Source organism: Dryobates pubescens, chromosome 10 (genome assembly GCF_014839835.1).
Source record: "Dryobates pubescens isolate bDryPub1 chromosome 10, bDryPub1.pri, whole genome shotgun sequence".
Taxonomy (NCBI): Eukaryota; Metazoa; Chordata; class Aves; order Piciformes; family Picidae; genus Dryobates; species Dryobates pubescens.
The window spans coordinates 7,525,734-7,546,955 of record NC_071621.1 but is presented as its reverse complement, the minus strand read 5'-3'; the positions used below and the strand labels follow the sequence as shown (position 1 = coordinate 7,546,955).

The 21,222-nt window shown below is 38.2% G+C and overlaps 1 protein-coding gene across 1 annotated transcript in view; it reads right to left on the bottom strand.

Moving 5' to 3' along the window:
• HERC2 (HECT and RLD domain containing E3 ubiquitin protein ligase 2) overlaps positions 1–21,222 on the bottom strand; it is a 118,901-nt gene that overhangs the window by 11,240 nt on the left and 86,439 nt on the right. The window contains exons 69-85 of the mRNA XM_009905424.2: positions 19,695–19,848; positions 18,342–18,449; positions 16,696–16,827; positions 16,023–16,181; positions 15,814–15,932; positions 15,286–15,411; positions 14,274–14,429; positions 14,016–14,131; positions 13,690–13,888; positions 12,322–12,536; positions 11,550–11,727; positions 9,032–9,193; positions 7,987–8,078; positions 6,369–6,508; positions 5,352–5,539; positions 4,508–4,705; positions 2,642–2,725 (exon numbers count right to left, since the gene is read on the bottom strand). Of these exons, the coding sequence (XP_009903726.2) occupies positions 2,642–2,725; positions 4,508–4,705; positions 5,352–5,539; positions 6,369–6,508; positions 7,987–8,078; positions 9,032–9,193; positions 11,550–11,727; positions 12,322–12,536; positions 13,690–13,888; positions 14,016–14,131; positions 14,274–14,429; positions 15,286–15,411; positions 15,814–15,932; positions 16,023–16,181; positions 16,696–16,827; positions 18,342–18,449; positions 19,695–19,848 (2,526 nt within the window). The remainder of the gene's footprint in view (positions 1–2,641; positions 2,726–4,507; positions 4,706–5,351; positions 5,540–6,368; positions 6,509–7,986; positions 8,079–9,031; positions 9,194–11,549; positions 11,728–12,321; positions 12,537–13,689; positions 13,889–14,015; positions 14,132–14,273; positions 14,430–15,285; positions 15,412–15,813; positions 15,933–16,022; positions 16,182–16,695; positions 16,828–18,341; positions 18,450–19,694; positions 19,849–21,222) is intronic.

The following is a 21,222-nucleotide window of genomic DNA, read 5'->3' as shown; positions in this document are numbered from 1 at the left end:
AAGGGCAGTGAAGCTGGTGAAGGGTTGGGAGATGCATGATAAGATGAGAGGAAATGGCCTGAAGTTGCACCAGGGAAGGTTTAGTTTGGATATTAGAAGAAACTTCTTCACTGAAAGTTTTATCAGACACTGGAATAGGCTGCTGTGGGAGGTGGCTGAATCATCATCCCAGGAGATGTTTAAAAGACCCATAGATCTGGTGCTAAGGGATGTGGTTTAGCACCTTAATTGATAGAGTCAGATGACAGCCAGACTTAATGTTCTTTAAGGTCTTTTCCAGCTGAAACAATTCTACAATTCTCCTGCGTCCTACTATTGTAAGACTCATAACAGAAAAGATCCAGGGCCAAGTATTATCTAAGGTGAACATCATCTACTCAAAAGGAATCTGGTCCATGTAAAACCAAGTACAAAAGGGTGGTGTTTTGCTTGCTTTTATGCCAGGAGTTAAACTGATGTTATGTCCAGTTTTTGTACTCACGAGAAAGCCACTGAACAACAAGGTAAGCTGAAGAAATATTTATAAATCAGGTCAGTAGCTGGAAGAGAACTTTAAAAACTCATTTGCTTATTTTGTATGAAGAAAGATAACAAAGGGAATTGGCTGCACCATGTAATATATAAACTGTAAGAAAGTCTTCTGAAAACAAGGGAATGTGAAGCATAGCTGGAAATAAGATCAGAACTCTTTAACATCGTCGATTAGCTGTTTGACACTATATAAAGCAGCTTTGATTCTTCATTTAAGTGTCATAAAGGATCAAATGGTTTAGGGATCCACATTTTCCTTCTCTGCAAAGGTAACTCAAGAAACAGTCACTCATACTTGATACTGTATAATCGGGGCAGATTATGAACGTGATCTTTCTTGACTAAATCTAGGACAGACCTGTATTACACCAGTATTTCATTTCCCCCAGAAGCTATGAAAAAGGGAAGCCCTGCAGCTACTAGTTCTTTTCTAGAGTTCAAGACAGATTAAAGTAATGAACTGGAGTACAAGAGAAAGTCTGTCTTAATTAATTAACTCAAGAGTAAAAGGATGGCACTAGGAGATGAGCTGAAACCCTACCTGCTAGTTTCCTGCTTAAATTCTTGCACTTGCTTTATTGGACTTTCTAATTTCATACACATGCACAAAAAAAGCGGTGAGAAAATTTCGAGCACACTTCAGCTTCCCAAATAAACACTACCAACAAATTTTAATTACATAACATTACCACAAGAAATTTTTACATGTCCATAGAAAATGGCAAATAAGCCAGAAACAGGGTCCAGACACAACAGGATGTACTTCTACTCACTAAGACAAAACTAAATTGTCCGAATGTCACAATTTCTCCATTCCAGCCTTACAAAGAGTAGGTTTTCTTATTTTTCACAATATACTCAAAAAGAGAACATCACTACTAAAGAAAAGAAATGCATGTGGACTCCATAAGACTAGGCTTCAGTCCATTTAAACAAAAACAATGTTTTACTATTCTATCTTACAGAATTATCTATGGAAGAGAGACATATCTGGCCTAAGGCACAACATTACATTTTTTAACGTCAATGGTAAGGAAAAAAGTCCTTCTGTATCAAAGAGTTCTGCAATCATTATGTCCACATGTGATGACCAGCAAAAGCCAAGAGTTTAGCAGCCTGATTTTTAATTACATTCAATGGCACTTTTTTGCCTAACCTTTTTATTTTTCCCCCCCTTCATGTTCTCTGTTACAAAAGAAACAGCTGAGTAAATCATCAGACCATTTGGGAAGATAAGAAAGGCACCAGAATCACTACTCTCTTAAGCTATCTAATGCAGTGAGATTTAAAAAGTATTTCTGGGTCAAGCAGCACATATTTTGTTCATTAGAGCCTAAATCATTCACTTAATATTTTAACATTCCTACAGTGGGGCTGAAAACATACAAAAAGAAAGTCAGCAACCCTTGCTCCATTCACTTCTTCACTGTTTCTGCCTCTGATGGAAAAAAATTAAACAATCAACTCTTTTTCAACTGCTTGTTATCTGATTACCAAAGGGGCTTGACAAATATTCTGAAAAGCTTAGTGGTTTGGGTTTGGGGTTGGTTTTTTTGAGTTTTAAGACCTGAGCTATGCCAGTCTCAATTTTCAGCAATTGCTTGATGTTTTCATTTTGTGCCTTCATCAGTATTCTCTTGCTCAGCTGTTCTGAAGTGGAGGGACAGGTACCAGCTGAACACAGTATTATTACAAGCAATAAGATGTTTAATTGTGGCCTTCCAGTATCTGAAGGGGGCCTACAAGAAGGCTGGGGAGGGACTTCTCAGGATATCAGGTAGTGATAGGACTAAGGGGAATGGAATGAAGCTGGAGGTGGGGAGATTCAGGCTGGATGTGAGGAGGAAGTTCTCCACCATGAGAGTGGTGAAGCCCTGGAATGGGTTGTCCAGGGAGGTGATTGAGGCCCCATCCCTGGAGGTGTTTAAGACCAGGCTGGATGAGGATCTGGCCAGCCTGATCTAGTGTGGGGTGTCCCTGCCCATGGCAGGGGGGTTGGAACTAGATAATCCTTGTGGTCCTTTCCAACCCTGACTGATACTACTGTGAAATGTATAGAACTGTGGACTAACTACACAGATACTAAAATGAGGATTTCAGCTGAAGATACCTGTATTCTGTTGAGTTCTACAACTGGCCCATGCTGGCGATCTCTCACCATAGTTGCTTGCACAACTTTTCTGAAAGCCGCCTCCTAAAAAATGGGAAATTACAACAAATTCAAGCAGTGTCAAAACTGCACACATTTCACAGAGACATACATAGTTCACCTCAGGGGGAAAGAAAACCATAGAAGAATACAGAAATTGAGCCTGCAATATTATCTTTCAACAACTTCCTTCTGAAAACAGCACAAAACAGTAGAAAAGACATAAAACCTCTGAGTCTTTCTTCAGCAGAAATGGAAAAAAAGCATCAGATACTTTTGAAATAATAAAAATAAACAAAAGCCACAGAAGATACAAAGCTGTGAGATGGGAGTTAAGGATGTTATTTGCGCAAATACAATTCAAGTCTGGAACAGCAGGGATACTAAAAACTAAAGGAAGAAATTCTCTCAAAATAGCTTGAAAATTTGGTGGTGCATCCAGATTCAGTTATTACAGAGCAGTCAACATGCCACTGAGCACAGGTATAAATTAGTTTATACCAAAAATAATATATTTCTAGAATAAGTAATGTTAGAGAAAAACTATCAAAAAAAAAAGGCAAAATAAAAAACCAAAGATAAAAATATAATAGAAAGCAAATAAAACACAAAGTTTTAGTGCAAATTTAAGTATCTGAGAATTTCTCAGTAAATATTTGGATCTAATTTTACATTGTCAGTTTCAAGCAAACTTCAGAAAAATTGTGAAGTCTTGAGCATCTCTGCAAGGTAAGCCTGGCTTAAAAGCTCAGATATCAATACAGTATCACAACTTCTATCGTCTCTGTTGTCTGCTTTTGACATAAAACATGCCTGCTAATCACAGATGTGTTATATCTGAATCCTTTCCAAACTCTCAAATTATGTTTAATGTGTCTCCTGTACACATATTCCTAATACTTAACATCCTATACCTAAACCTAATGTCTCCCTATTAATATCACTAAAATATAAAGGTGGTATGAGCAGAGCAGCTAGGATTTCCTTTTTCCAGTTTAGGTTGTCACATAAAATGAGTGCCCTTTGTGAGGCAAATTGAAAAATGAGCCCTTAGTCTTTGAAGTCTCTCCAATATATTTCCCAGATTTTGTCTCTTTATACAAGATTATAATTTTTTCTCAGACTAGTTCCTACTACAGTGAGAAAATTCAGATCCAAAACTCATGGTCATACTGAAGGTTTCTAAATGCATCCAGCATATGATTCTTTTTGTGTAAGTGTTGCAGACTTGAAGCATTATAATTTTTTAATGACTGACTTTACCTTCAACTATAAAAACCCACTTTCTTTACCAATCAGAGACTGAATAATTTTCAATAATTAGATTTTTTTCATGACTGACTTTACCTTCAACTATAAAAATCCACTTTCTTTACCAATTAGTGACTGAACTAAGTATTCTCATTTTGCTTTTAGCCCAGTCTAAAACAAGTTTGTAACTGCATAGAGCTTTGGATCAATTGGTGTATTATCTGATCATGACAAACAAAATGCAAAAAGCAGACAGTGTCTACTTCATACCCATCTTACATTTTCTTCCAGGATAACATCTACTGAATACCTTAGGAGAATTCACCTATACTATAAACTGAAGATTTACAGGGTAAAGTTGTTTTCAAGTTCCACAAACACTGTGATGAAGAACTGAGGAAAGCATAGTAAAAAGCACACATTCACAAAGAAGTTTGCATGATCCAAATGCAAATATTTGATATACAACTTACAGAACAAAATGAGATAGAGAGATCTGTTTTCTTCAGAAAGAGTTAAAAAGTGTATTTCACTTACAGTTATAAATCATTCCCTTAAAAGTATTCTGGTAAATACCTTTCCCTGTGATATCAGTATTCCCCGTAATGTGTCAAACCCAACTGAGGGTCCTTGGCCAGTTTCATCAAGTCTTCCTTCAAGATCAAACATTGGAATGCAAGGACAGAAGAGTTCAGAAATATGATGCAACAGCAGAAGCCTGTTTCTCAATGAAATGATGGGAATTTCCTGCAGATGATTGTACTCCATAGGAACCTATGATAAGGCAATGCTATATTAATGTAATTCAAAATTATTACATAATTTATTATATAGAACAGCAGTTCATAAGATTTGTAATTCTGTATTAGAAATTGAGGTACTTGCTCATTCACACTGTCAAAACTTATTACAGAGAGTTCAGTTGTTTATAAAAGATACTAAGAGCATGCATTCAAGCAGAAACAAGTATTAGAATCACGACCGTTAGGACTGTTCTTTCTATTCCATATTCTGCAATTTTCTTTATTCAAAAGCAGGCATATTTTACATCCTGTCACCACTATACCCAGACATTCTAGCTGAAAGACAGAATATTCAGAAAGTAATGAAGAACTCCATTAGACAGCGTAAGATTTTCTTATCTGGAATATCGAACTAAAATTCCTGCGGATTTGCAAACTGAGTTAGGGTTTTGCATTGGACTAACAGCTGAATGAAAGAGGCTCTCTCTCACCTCAGAAAATTGGAATCCTTCTTTGGAAATAGGAAGTGAAACAAAGTAACTGGATCAAACTCAAAGACAAATCAAAGCACACCGAGCTTTTGAAGGGATTTAGAAAGGAAAAATATCTACTGAAAGATCAGCAATAAGCATACTAAGTACATTTAAAATCTGAACACAATAAGCCAAAAATATTACCTGTGTAGGGAGTTTGCCAGCATTAGCAGGTTTACTGGTTGACCAAGCTAAAGTATGTGCTGAGCCACAGGCTACTCTGTTGATCTTTTTACCCTGAAGTGCTGCAACCAAGCGCGGTCTTTGGATAGCATTAGTTGTTCCATCTCCAAGTTGCCCTTCATCATTATCTCCCCATGTATAAACTTCCCCTAAACCAATAAAAATAATGATGAATTTATTTCCTCACAGTTTGCTTAAAACTTCTGTTGCAGAACAGGATAAAACGGTGGAGCAGAAGAATACCAACAGACGCAGCAAAATCAGTCTGTATTTGACAGTTTCATAATAAAAAACCCCACCAGAACTAATGTCAAAAAAGAATTAGAAAAGACTTAATATTTTGCATGAGAGAAAAGATCCTATAATGGGTTGTATGGCTAGAAAGGACATTGAGTGCTTACTGCTCCAAAATAATTACAGAATACCTTTAAAATGTCAAGCTTGTTTCTGAGCATTAATTTTCCGCAACTACAGCCTATTTTACTAGCCCTTATAAAACACTCGGTTGTTCTGCAGATTTGGTAATTACTTGTGGGAGTGAATCTGCTATAAAGAATGTTCAGTATCTCAGCCTACTCTGTTAGAAGCAATATTGTTTGTACAGTGTTTAATTTAGAAAGTTAAAACACCTCAGCAGGCCCAGAAAACCCTGCAAAAAACCAAAAAGCTAAATGAATCCATTCATTCTACTGCTGGGCTAGTCTGTAATTACTTTTAGAGCTCCATATTTTTCTTTGACATCAGAGTTTATGAAAGAAACTCTTTATTAATTAAAAACTTTCAGTTGGTTTTACATGACCATTTAAAATCAATGACATGCTTGCCACTTGAGAAATATGCAGCATCTGCAAACAGAATATTTCCACGCACACAGAGGATCAGCATTGTCATCAAGGACAACCTAGCAACAGCTGATTAAAAAAATAGTTTAATTTTTTTCAAATTGAGAACCAAGTAAATGATTTAAATTTTTTTTACCATCCTCAGTGCAGCAAACACAGTGCAAAGACCCAGTAGCAATTGCAATGACTTTCTTCCCCTGCAGACCCTGCACTTGTCGTGGTCTTCTAACATGGTCATCAGATCCATGGCCTAACCGATGATAATCTCCTTTGCCCCTGCGCAGACAAGGTAAAACATTTCAAAAATGTGATTTAATTGTGGACAAACAGAATGCCAGACCATGTCTGATGTCTTATCTGTAGCTGGATTGATAAACAGTCCAATACCAAAACACTCTCCAAATGCGAGTCGTTTGTCATTGGAATGGGCTGCCCAGGGAGGTGGTGGTGTCACCGTCCCTGGAGGTGTTCAAGAGGAGATTGGATGTGGCACTTGGTGCCATGGTCCAGTCATGAGGTCTGTGGAGACAGGTTGGACTCGATGATCCTCAAGGTCTCTTCCAACCTTGGTGATACTGTGATACTGTGATACTCACAGAATCACAAAACGTCAGGGGTTAGAAGGGACCTGAAAAGATCATCTAGTACAATCCCCCGGCCAGAGCAGGATGACCTATAACAGATCACACTGGAATTCATCCAGGTGGGTCTTGAATATCTCCAGAGAAGGAGACTCAAAAACCTTCCCTGGGCAGCCTGTTCCAGCATTCTGTCACCCTCACAGTGAAAAAATTTTCCTCATGTTTACATGGAATTTCCTATGCCTCAGCTTCCACCCACTGCCCCTTGTTCTGTCATTGGGCATCACTGAGAAGAGCCTGAATCCTTCCTCCGGGGACTCACCCTTTACATATTTGTAAACATTAATGAGGTCACCCCTTAGTTTCTTCCTGTCCAAGCTGAAGAGCCCCAGCTACCTCAGTGTCTCCACAAAAGGAAGATGTTCCACTCCCTTTGTCATTTTTGTGGCTCTGCGCTGGACTCTTTCAAGCAGTTCCCTGTCCTTCTTGAACTGAGGGGCCCAGAACTCAATCATCCCTCGTTCATATGAATTGGATGTGATTCTATTGATAGAGTAAAAATGCGTAACCTTCACCATGTTGTTCCTACTTATTATATGTCAGTCCTTTTACCACTTTTGCAGGAGGTTGGTTGATTTTTTTCCTCTTAAAAGGGTATACAACTAGAAGCATTCATCTGCAAAAACAGTGTATTTACTGACCTCAAAGCATGAAACCTCGTAGAGTTTAAGGATCTCTCTAATGCCATGCAAACAAGGGTGCAGAAGGATGTTAGGAAGATATTTTGCTTCATCTTTTTGAACACTTACACCTAGTAGTTTAAACTACACCATTTGGAATGTCGAAGGAAGAGTAAAAGTAGTAAAATAAAATTCTCAGACTACAGCCACCACAAGCTGGACACAATTTTGATCATATATGAAAATGGGGTTTTTTTGCTATCATCTTCCACCCTTCATGACACTTCAGGCTTATACTTCTATTAACCTCCTAGGAAGTTCTGCATCTTGCAGTAGGTCCCTGAAGTGGTAGATTATGTTACTAATTAAAAAAAAAAAAAAAGAGGAACACAAAAAAAATTCTGATGGAGGAAGAAAATCAAAATAGTGAAAGTAGTGTAACACTAACACCTGTTGCAAAGCTACACTGTCAAAACTAATGCAAACTACTTACCATGTATATACTGCACCAGATTTGGTAAGGGCCACAGAAAATTGCGATCCACATTCCACTTTAACCACTCCAAGGCCTGTGAGGGAATCAATCTAGGAAAATAAAATCAAATTAAAAGCAAATTAAGGAGGCTCTAATTTCATAGACTTCACTGTCTTAAGTAAAATATAACATACAACTGTATAAGTGTCTTTACATATTTGTAAATCATATATGCGGATCATTGAGACTTCTACACCTTTCCTCCTTCTGCCATTTAGTATCTAAACATTAAAAATAAGCTCAGATTTGGCAAACTGTTGAAGATCACACCTACTACATGCTGCCAATAGTTACTCAGTAATTGCCAATTAGTAGAGATGGTAAGACTTTGTCTCCGAATACTCAACATTAATGATCCCCAGCCAACACAGCGATGTGATTCTACCAGCATAGTAAAATCATTTAAATCTCTTCCACGGTCTGTTTATTCTGTGTAGGTCCTTATGCCACTTTACCATCATTTCTATGGGCCTGATGATTCCTGAAACAAACAAGCTCTTTTCATACTGTGTTATATCATACAATAAAATTTTTTATCCAGTCAGGAGAGTGTGATTCTGGACTCAGAATCTAAAATGCACTCTGCACAGGTGTGTATTTGTCAAATACAAACAATGTTTGTCTTCATGACAAGCTTTGAATTTCATTTGTAACATATGAAGAAACTTCAAGTCAATCATGCATTTAGGTGAAAGGTTTAAGATAAATAAAATCATGACTTCAGCAGTATTATGGAAGGAAATACAAAGATTTCTTGGCAAAATCTCATGCTTTAACAAGAATGAAAATGAGAAACACTCTGGAACAAGCAATGCTCTCCAAATTAAAAAACATTCAGGTGCAAGTCAGCACAAAATATGAAGGCTCATAATAGCCTATGAAGTGGGTTCTTGGTAACAATCACAAGAACACTGACGTCCTGGGATGGGTGGAAGTCTGCACATACTGTCAAACCAGTCTTTACCATTGTTTCTAAAACAATGAAGAAATTACACTCAAATACCTTCATTGGTACTTTACAGCCATCACTGCCTCCTCTCCCAAGTTTTCCATAATCTCCATCACCCCAGGACCAGACTGTATCATCATCAGTCAGGCACAGTGTCTGTGCATCTCCACTGCCACAAGCTATGTCAATCACACGGTAGCCCTGGAGAGCTTCCACCTATAAAGAAATCATCCATTTATGTTCACAATAGAAGACTCAGTCATTTAGTTTAGAAAAGATGATAAATTCAACTTGAGAAGGTATTTCACTGGTACCATGTCTAAAACACCACAGAAGCAAGCAAATAAAGGCAACTTAAAGGACTTTGCTCTTTACAAACCAGGGAAATTAACTCTAACTATGCATTTTAAATACTGGATTTATTCTTTTTAATTGGTGAACTAGTTTGGGGTTTTTTATCTGAAAATCCAGGGAAAACCATTCATACAAAACAGGGCTATCAAAAACTATATTCTGTTGAAGTATTTTCAGGATCTAAGTATTGAATACAGTGAGGAAAAAAAAAAAGTCTTACTCTCAAATACTCTTCTACTAGTCTACAATTTTCTAGCCCTCACAGCATAGCATGAATTTAATCACTATCTTTTTAAATACTGCCATCTAGTGATTAAGTATGGGATCTGGATTCACAAAGTGTAAGGATGTTGACCCACATATTATCATAACCTCTCCATCCTCACCCCTATTTGAAGCAGATTATAGGTAGCAAAATCCATTATCCAAAGCAGCAAAGAACTTCACATACTTCAAACTTATCTATGGATTATACATCTTTCTCCCCTCCCATGTTCTTGGTTAGTACTAAAATACACAAAGATGTATAAAGGGAAAGCGTGGGGGTGAGGCAGGTGAATGAGAACATCTGGATGTGTATGACACCTTGACCCACAAATTCAACCACTGAGAAAAGTTAATGCTTGTATGAATAGAAATGCATGCACATAAAAACAACTAATGTTCTGTTTGATTCAAGTAAGGTAATCTTCTCTTATTTTCAGCTAGAGAACACAAGTAGCAAAATGAACTCTCATTTCAAAGGCAGGGAGTCTTCTTGATACCCTTGTTCTAACTTAAAGCTCCTATGGTCTAGTTCACAGGAGTACGACACTCTGAACTACCTCATGAAGTTCAGTAAGGACAAGTGCAGAGTCCTGCACCTGGGGAGAAGTAACACTGTGAACCAGCACAGATTAGGGGTTGTCCTGCTGGAAAGCACCTCCAAAGAGATCCTAGTGGACAGTAAGTTATCTATGGGAAAGCAATGTGCCCACGTGGCCAAGGCGGCCAATGGTATCCTGGGGTGCATTGGTAAAAGTGTGTCCAGCAGGTCTAGGGCAGTTCTCTTTCCTCTCTACTCTGCCCTGGTGAGACCACACCTGGAATACTGTATCCAGTTTTGGGCTCCCCAATTCAAGAAAGACAGGCATCTTCTGGAGAGAGTCCAACAAAGAGCTACAAGGATGATTAAGGGACTCGAACATCTCTCCTGTGAAGAAAGATTGAGAGAACTGTAACTGTTTAGTCTGGAGAAGGGAAGGCTGAGAGGAGATATTATTAAGGTTTATAAATATCTGAGGGTTGGGTGTCAAGAGAAAGGGGACAGGCTCTTTTCAGTGACACCTGGTAAAAGGGCAAGGAATAATGGATATAAGCTAGAACACAGGAAGTTCTACCTCAGCATGAAAAACTTCTTTGCTGTGAGGGTGACGGAGCACTGGAACAGGCTGCCCAGAGAGGTTGTGGAGTCTCTTTCCCTGAAGACTTTCAAAGTCAACAAGGACATGTTTCTGACTGGCCTACCCTAGGTGATCCTGCTTGGGCAGGGGGGCTGGACCTGATGATGTCTGGAGATCCCTTCCAATTCCTAACTTTCTGTGACTCTAATGAGTATAATCATTATTCCTACATTTTATACTGTTCAAGTTCTCAGATTTCCACATAAGAATCAAATGGAACCAGTTACCTTCTTCACCAGTAATGCCTTAACTCAAATCTCCTTAGCAAGTAACAATTAAATATTTTGTAACTACTTAGCTTAGAATCTCATTTACTTAGTAGATAATACCATCTCAGTACTCATTAATTTTTATATTAATTGTTACATCAGGAAAAGAAGCAGTTTGCAAGTGACTATGTGGCTATCACTGTAATCACTGGTAAAGAATGTAAGCCGTGAGGGAACCCAGTAGACAAGGAGCTCACTTGTTAGTTTCAGTGCAAACTAACACCTGTGAAGGGGTGTCATTTACTGGGAGGGAGGTGGGGTTAGTGTAGGGAAGACATAAATAAAACCCCAAACCACATTTTTTCTAAGCTGTTTAGTGCCCTCTAACAAAAGTTTTGCAGCTCCACTTTCATTTTATTCTTTCCATCCATTCCTGTTTTCTAGAGTAACTGCTCCTTTCTTACAAATAGCGGTCACCATTTTGCCCTTTCATTCATTATATGCAGAAATGAAAGAAGTTACAAATTGGAAGGTGACAACTGGCCTAAGACTCCGAAAGCTTCTTACCAGTTTAGGTTTTAATTGATCCTCACTATCTCCATGCCCAAGACGTCCGTATCTTCCCTTTCCCCATGTAAAAAGATCTCCTGCAGCCGTAATGCATGCACTGTGAGCTCCTCCAGCAGCGATGTCAACCACTTCTATACCTCTCAGAGATTCAATTACTCGAGGACGATCACAAGGGCTGAAATGAAAATATTTGTACTGACATTTTTAGAATAGACCATTTGTGTTCACATATGCATGGAGAGAGGTTTTTAAAATGAGCACAAGGACATCTAAAATCACCGAGTATTCAGGTTTGCTCTGCTTTAATATCCTAAGGATTTATGTTTAATTACACATTCAGAAATACTTTGAGAGATATATTTTACCATGCATTGTATTACAGCATTACAGGCAAGCTGAAACTACAAAACCACTTCCATTAAAATCTAGTCAAAGCTAAGCATTTACCCTGGGAAAAAAACACTCCAAGATATATTATCAAAATTTCTAGCATAAAAGGTACTGTTGCCCTCCATGGACTTCAGCAGTCCTTTTTCTTTTTGGATCAGAACAGTGTTGTCTCTAACCCAACAGAACTTCTCCTTTAATGCAGGCAACAATGCCTGTGGAGATCAGATGCAGAATGGCAGTTTTGCACCCTGATATGCCTTTTAGTTCCTCATACCTACAAGACAAATTAAGCTCAAAGGAAAGCCATTAGACTTTAGAACACAGTATCTAACTAAGAGAAATCAGAGTAACTGTTGATCCATTTCAAAGTGTTACTTACCTTCGGTTTCCATGACCAAGTTTACCATCTTCCGCTTCACCCCAAGAATAAACTTCTCCCTCAGAAGACAATGCCAAACAGTGCTTTCCTCCTGAATTGACTGCAACTTTCTTTATAAACACATGTTGAATGGATTCCAGTAAAGTTGGAGTAGAAACAGACTCTGTTCCTCCAATTCCAAGCCTACCACCTGCTCCATATCCAGTGGCATACAGCTTTAAAGCGAAAAATACAATTTAATTTTGTTTGCTTCTTGATGAACATTCACTAAAGCTGTAAAGAACAATTCTTAATGAATGCATACTATAATACAGTTAAAGGAAAGCCTGGAAAACTAGTTTCTTACACATCTCTATACCCTTTTCTGTAAGATAAGAAGCATTTTGAAATATTTGACCAAAAATTGGGAAAATATGGCTATATACAAGTCAATTATGAACTGTCACTGACTTAACGGATTTCACTTTAAATTCTCAGGCTAATTTTGTAGAAGTATCAAGAGATCATAGCTTTGTGAGTTACATTACAAAATCATCTATCACCTGTAAGGTCTCTATCAAGCAGTACTATTCCAACTTTCTTTCTTCTGTGGAATATATTTATCTAAACACAGTTGCTTCTTCCCCTTCCATGCCATAAATACAGTTTTTTAAGTACTGCTTTTTATTCTTGTTTTGTCTATTTGAAAGTTATTTTGCTCAACAGAATGATGTCAAGCAATGTCATTAATCTGTCCCCCAACCTTCTGTGAATCACTAGCAAGGGTGATACTGAAAGCTGAGGAATCACTACAGTATCTCACTAGATAAATGTAACCATTATGAAAAGCTCTGGCTAAAATTCTCACTCACAACCTTAAAGCAAAGCTGCCATCTGTATCAAAATTAAGACTTTTCAAAATAGTGATTTTTTTTTTTAATCCTATACCCTGCACTCAACTTCTGCAGTGTTCTTTTTCACTCAGGATTTAAGCATCTGCAAATCAGATGCTTACAGCCTAGATGCCTAACTGTGAACCATCTCAAATTCCAGTTACACCTCTCCCCAGTCAAGGAGACACCATCGCATTTTACTGTCTATTCTGTTTAATGGGACTCTGTAAGCATGTTACTTGTATTCACCCACAAATCTCATGGCAGCTTTGAAATGAGAAACAAAATACATGTCTTATTTCATGCACTGAATTCCTAGACTGCACTGGTGAAGCTGGTATAGCTCAGTTTCTTTAAAAATGTTAAAAACCTCAATAGCAGTAGTAATACTACCAACAATAACCATAACATTATTGTCATCTATTTATATGCATTTATTTTCTATGTCACCAAACCCATTCTGACTGAAGATGAAATGCTTCAAGAGAGTCCTTACTTTTCCATCAGCAGTCACTGCAAACAGAGTCTGTTCACCACCAATTAACTGCACTGGTCGAAGGGTAGCAAGAGCTTCACATGGAGTTGGAACTTTAACTTTTGCTCCTTCAATCCCACCAAGTTGTCCTCTGTGATTATGACCCCAACCATAAATAGTTCCGCTGCCTCCAGCTGAGAGTGTCCAATCATCAGGTCGTCTGCAGAAAATAAAACCCAAAATTCTAAAAGACCTTTTCAAAAATCACAAAAATAACCCCACCAGTTTATCACTGTACAACAACAAAGCATCACAAGACCAAACCAATGACAGTTGAAAGAAATAACCTGTTCATCCACTGGACAAGTTGCTCATCCTGTTCTCTCTTAAAGACATCGTGGCACTCATGAAGAACATCCATGCTTTCATTATCTGCCATTAATTCCCGTATTTTCTTTGCCACCTGTAAAATATTTTGGATTAAACTACATTATTCAAACTATCAGTTAACTCCTATCACAACGAGCATAAAATACTTCAGACTCAGAATGTAAGAGAATCACTTCCATATGCTACATGAACCATTCAAAATACTCCTGCAGTACCTCATCAAGGAAAAGGCGAGGTAATGGTGTCCTTTTATCAAGAGCCACAGCAACCCTGGATGCCATACAGTACCTCCTGAACCAGGCCCATTTGTGTGTCTCCGCACAGCAAGGGAGAGTGTCCAACTCCAGATCACAAGCAAGAGCCACAAGAACCTAGACAGTCAAAAAACATTTTAGAGATGTATCAAAAATGTGTAATAAAAATCAATATGCATTTGAGGTAGTTGAACAGCTCATAGATCAGCAGGTCTGAACACAAGCTCAAGGGCACATTAAGAGCCATCTTCTCAACCCTCAGTGATGGAGCAGCATCAAGTGTACCCACACCATTCTCACATGGTTATGTATCTAATTCCCTCTTCCAATCCAAAAATTTTCACAAACACTCTGTGAAAACCACTCCTATGTTAATGAAATTTTCTGTATCAAGTACCATGTGAACTATTTACCCTCTATTTCTAAACCAAGTCTCCTTCCTGTAGTTAAATCAAATTTAATAAAATTTCATTCAAATTCAAGGTTATTGATGAAGACTCTGAACAATGGATTGCTTCTTCCCTCTACAAACATTCACATATTTTAAGAATTTCTTTTCCTTTTCCTCTTAGTTTAATTTTTACTAAATGACAGGTTTTTTTCATCCTTTTATTCTTGTTGCTCTTCTCTAAATCTCTTCATCTTTTTTACATTCACTTTAAGAACAGACCTTCCTTTTAAGACATTATTTGTTCCACCAACATATAAAAACCTTCATGGGATTTAAATAAACAAACACACACACCACTCTTATTAGGAAAACTCAGGAATCGCTTATCAAGAAGTCTAGTACAGTGTACTTCCAAGATTTCCTGATCTATATGCTTTATATGCATCTTTGATTTTCCTTGTAGAAGTAGTATTATGATTTTGTGGGAAAATGTTTCTGATATAGGAGTAGGTGTACTTATTACATCTTGCAAAAAAATCCAGAACCATACTAGTGAACTCTTTTCTGATTGTAACCCATTACCTTAAAGAAAGGGCTGTGAAGCAATTGTTTGCCACCTCTCACAATGGGGTCTTCATAGTCAAACTGTCGCTGCAAAGCTTCTGGAAGACCTTTAACCAAAGCAGCTAAAGCACTCCCTGTGAAACTCTAGAGAAACCACAGAAGCAGAAAGTCAGTCTTGCTTCACTGCATTACAAGGAGGACATTATTTAGATGACCAAGACCAAACATTATTAACTTCCAAAACTACCATTAGTTATGTGAAGTACCATTTCCATCCATTTCCTAACATAAAAGTATTTCTATCACTTTTTGGCAATACCAAAACCACATCCACGCAGTACTGAAATCAGCCTTTTTATTTCCCCCCCCCCACAAAATGGGAGTAACTTTACAGACTTGCAGACCTGCTCAAAAAGACTGTTCATTTGCACAATTCCTACTTTGCAATTAGTAATAAAACCGCTGCAGGTTAGGATTAGCATTTTAATCCTTGATGTACATCTTAATGTGCAAAATGTGAAGAGGAGAGCGTCACTGCCTTCTTACCAAAGCTCGCGTTTCTCCGTCAATATCCCCCAGAATCCGGTTGATGTTAATAGACTGTCCGAACTCTGTTGTGAGCAGTTTCCGTAGTCTCTGCAAAGCCCACATTCTGTGGCCAGCAGCTAAGGAAACATAAGCATACAAGAAACGTATTTACTGCAAACAATCATTTTAACTTGAAAAAATAGACTTAATTTTAAGATTATACCTACCTAAGGCACTCAGTTGAGCACAAGCTGCAAGAGAAGCTGCCAAGCGAGGAACTATGCTTCTGTTGGAAGCAAAATTTAAGCGAAAATCCAACAAACACGTAACCAAATCCATCGAGGGGCATGAAAGAATGCAACGATCTGAGAGAAGATCTTTAGGACCTGCAAAGGAACAAAAACCAAAACCAAACAAAATAAAGGTGAGGAAGACTTGTCCTCAGACTGAAGCAAAAACAGAACGTAGGCAGAATTTAGCTGACCAAACACGGAAGTGTAAAGTGCCAGTGTTCATCTGTATTGGTCCTTTCCACCTCCCTCTAAAGGGACTGGAAGAAACAGGCACATTTGTAACATGATTCACTTAATTCCAAAACAAAGGCATTTAAAACCCACAAAAAAAAAATCAGAATAACTGTGCATCAAAAGTATCTTCATATCACTAATGTAAAGGCCAACTACAGTGATAACAAAATAATTTTCTCTCTTCCCTAAGTGTATCTCCCAAGACTTTGTTGAAAATGTTTCTTAAGTATGAACGAAAATGTTTTCTTAGAATGAAAGTAAATTAACTATTCAACTCTGGCCTGTAAATATCATGCTACAAATGCAACTGCATAAACCAGACAATGAAATTTACTCTCTTGTCCTGCTGCAAAGATCATATATGACACCTTACCTGCAGCTGGCATGATGGGATAAACAGTGAATCGCCATCCCCATCCATTCACAGAGCCATCACTGATGAACTTCCATTTTAGTTCATCCCCTGGAATTCGCAATTCACTAGACCAATCTGACCACTCACGACCTGTTAAAGTAAGTAACAGGAACACATTCATCTATGCTGTCTGAGCCAATAGGCAAGCTACTCATCAAAAGCAACTTCCCTCAATGGTTATATATTATAAACATCACATAAATGTTTTCAAGGAAAAAAAATATATAAAACCACATGAATACATTCACAAGGATGGTATAATAATGAAACTTGAGTCTTAAGAAGTTCAGTTGGCACAGCTAACAGATACTCTCTGTACTTTTAATACCACATTCAAAAGATATTAGAAGATCTTACTATATCGCAGTATAACAGTATCACAGTATAACTAAGGTTGGAAGAGACCTCGAGGATCATCGAGTCCAACCTGTCTCCACAGAACTCATGACTAGACCATGGCACCAAGTGCCACGTCCAATCTCCTCTTGAACACCTCCAGGGACGGTGAATCCACCACCACAGCCCATTCCAATGACAAACGACTCGCTCGGTGAAGAACTTTCTCCTCACCTCGAGTCTAAACGTCCCCTGGTGCAGCTTGAGACTGTGTCCCCTTGTTCTGGTGCTGGTTGCCTGGGAGAAGAGACTAACCCCTTCCTGGCCACAACCACCTTTCAGGTAGTTGTAAAGGGCAATGAAGTCACCCCTGAGCCTCCTCTTCTCCAGGCTAAACAATCCCAGCAATCCACTGTCCTATTTTTAAGTTATCTTTTCATATTACAAAAATATATAACAACATACACACAAAATAAAACTGTACAGCCTTTTCCAACCAGGAGTCCAATCAGAAACAACTGAGCATAAAACACTTCATCTGAAACAGTCTTGAGGAAAAAAAATGAGTTAACACTAAAAACCCACGTCATGACTGCTCAGAAATGTTAAGCACATGTAGTAAATACTGAGAACCTCTCACATAATGTAATTTATGGGTAAGATCAATGTAAAATTCTATGAGATTTAAAATATTCTTCTAAAGTCTACTGCAAATTAATAGTGCTTAAAAATTAAATCAGAGGTAACAGGATAGAAGATATGAAGATTTCATGTCGTGTCACATACTTAGGCCAGAGCAGAAAACAGAAGGAGCCTAGCTATTATTTTGGGCACTTGACAGCAGAAGAGCGTTTGTTTTCAGTGTGAGAGCGCTCAAATTTCTGCTTTACTGGAAAAAGAAAAAAAAGCTTTAAAAAGTAAGCTTTTCCATTTGTGCTCCAATTTGTTAAAACATACTTGGATTTTACAGATGTATGTATGTTGTCAGGGGTGCTAAATATTGAATTTTTACACTCTAATTGTTCTTAGGAAGATCATGACAACGTGCTCTCCTGGGAAATTCTCTGTGCTCAAAGATCTTGGATGTAGACTGCACATCTTTTGGTTTGAAACAAAATACCAATTGACACAGTTTTTCCTCTTTTTTTTTTTTTTTCCTTCCTGGCATAAACCTCACAATAAATCAGTCACAGACAGCGGTACATTTCATCCAGCATCTAACAGTTAGTTTAGACAAGACATTTCTGAAAAGCACTAGTTCTCATAACCTGATCGGACGGAAACAATTCTGTTGACACCATCCATTATGGTGAGTGGATCATGACGCCGCTCTGTGGAACACTGGCGATCAAATTCTACCCTCAGTCCCTCAGCACCTAAACAGCAACAAAGAGTTTACACATTTCTACAGAGTAATCAACACCATGAAGAAATGCAGTATTTTAGAAATTCACGTGAAATCAAATATAGTTCTTGGCAAATCACAGTGCTCATATAAAAATTACTTCCTTTAGTTTAATGACATTATTTGTCTGTATTTTCTTCTCTTTGAAAGGCTTACCTCATTGCAAACTCACATAAGTAGTGGACAACAGATAGAAGACTACTATCAGAACAGTCCAAAATGAAGTTGCAAAGAAAAAAAATGTCTGTTTACAATTAAGGCAAATAGCTCTTTGTTGCCTGTACCTTGGTAAGTATTGGGTGATGTACTAAAGAACAGAATAGAATAGAATAAACCAGGTTGGAAGAAACCTTCAAGATCATCGCGTCCAACCCATCAACCAATCCAACACCACCTAAACAACTAACCCATGGCACCAAGCACCCCATCAAGTCTCCTCCTGAAAACCTCCAATAACGGCCACTCCACCACCTCCCCAGGCAGCCCATTCCAATGGGCAATCATTCTCTCTGTACAGAACTTCCTAACATCCAACCTAAACCTCCCCAGTGCAGCCTGAGACTGTGTCCTCTTGTTCTGGTACTGGCTGCCTGGGAGAAGAGACCATCATCCGTCTGTCTACAACCTCCCTTCAGGTAGTTGTAGAGAGTAATAAGGTCACCCCTGAGTCTCCTTTTCTCCAGGCTAAGCAATCCCAGCTCCCTCAGTCTTTCCTCATAGGGCTTGTGTTCCAAACCCCTCACCAACTTTGTTGCCCTTCTCTGGACTCGTTCCAGCAAGTCAACATCCTTCCTAAACTGAGTGGCTCAGAACTGGACACAGTACTCGAGGTGTAGCCTAACCAGTGCAGTGTACAGAGGCAGAATGGAAGGAAGCACTAAATGAAAAGACAGCATTGTAACAAAAGAGTAATTCCCTAATGCTCACAACTACAAGACAGGTGTTCAACTACTGACCCTCAAAAAGATTCAGTCCTTCTCAGCTTCATAACTGAAAACTGCTGCAGTCACAGCCAGTGAACCCAAACATGAGTATTTCACAGCACTGAGGTGTTCATGCCATATGTAAGTGATTTAACAAATACCTCACTATAGCAACAGGATGCGTAACATAGCTTTGCAAGTTCAGTACACATTTCTGCAAGCTAAGGAACAATCTACGTATGCAGGCTTGATAATCATTGAGTTTTAGTAACACAACTCTAAGAATTCTGTACCTGGTATTTTAACTGTGCCACTAGAAGATGTATCATCAGTATATGGATGGCTACTTTCTACCACAACTGGTTGAGATGAAAGGCGACCACTTTGTGAATCGGTTGCTACATCTTCCAGTTCAGTAACACAAAGCTCCAACAACATATCAGCAACCTAAGAAAAGAAAAAACATCCCCTTTACGAAAAGCAAGATTGATTAGTCCAAGAAATCTAAGCCAAGTATCATTCTTCCCAAATCAAAAATAAAAATAAATTTTAAATTAATACATCACTTATTTTCTGAATTCTGCTTCATAAACCATCACACACAGGCCAAGAGATTAATGAAAGATGTAAATGTTTAACCAGTTTGTAATACTGCAAAACACCGCTTACAGTGAAAATTCCAATACTAACAATTTTCAAAGAGCAGTTGCAAATACCAGTTTTAACTTTCAAGGTTAAAAAATCCCAAGTAAACAAAACCACAAAACCCACTCACAAACACGAAGTCGTTCAGCTACTCACTATTAATGCTACAAGCTAACGAACAAACAATGTGTAAGTTCATCTACAGCATTCCATCCAACTGGGGTGGGAAGAGGAGAACTATGTCTCAAACCCAAACTACAGATATACATTAGGTGAACACTGAAAAATTGCGGAAAAGAAAAAAGCGTAACAGCTTGAGAAACTTCATTCAGTTGCTTGTAGGTGAAGAGCATCAGTTAGGCTCACACACAACCCTATTTAGTCAGATAGAGATACTGTAAGAGTTCAAGAGAGACAAGGAGACACTTCTTTTCAGTGAGGGTGATGGAGCACTGAAACAGGCTGCCCAGAGAGGCTGTGAAGTCTCCTCCTCTGGAGACTTTCAAAACCTGCCTGGATGCGTTCCTCTGTGGCCTGCTTTGGCAGGGGTGCTGGACCCCATCTCTGGAATTCCTTTCCAACCCCTACCACTGCTTCATTGTTTAAAACTGAAGCTGCCTTGCCATTTATACCATTAACAGCTAAAATTTCTCTCAATTCAATACACAGTCCTTAGTGGAGGCACTATTCATCTTTTTGATTAGTGAAGCCAATAATCCTTTTATCAAAAGAAAACAAAAATCAGCTTTGCATAATCACTTCTGATATTTCAAAGCAGTCGTTAAGCAGTGTAAAGCCATAAATTAACTACATCAAATGATCACCTTAAAAGAAATGCAGAAAAATATAGTTGAAGAGTAAAGCTACAAGAAGCTTTAAGCCACTTTCAGTTCATTATTGCAAAGAGGTATTCTATCTATTATTTATAATTTGTAGCATTCTTTGATATAGCTTCTGGCACCCAATATTACATCTGCCTGTCAGTTGTCCCCAAAATTCCCCACACCGGTGGATTCTTTATAAACAGAAACACAATTTCATCATGTTAATCTTAAAAATTAAGCAGAATCAATGTATATCATTAACAATGTATTATCAGAATTTTTAGCAGGCAATAATGCCTGCATCAATTTCAGAAATAAACATAGATGCAGAACAAAACCAACAAGGTCTTTT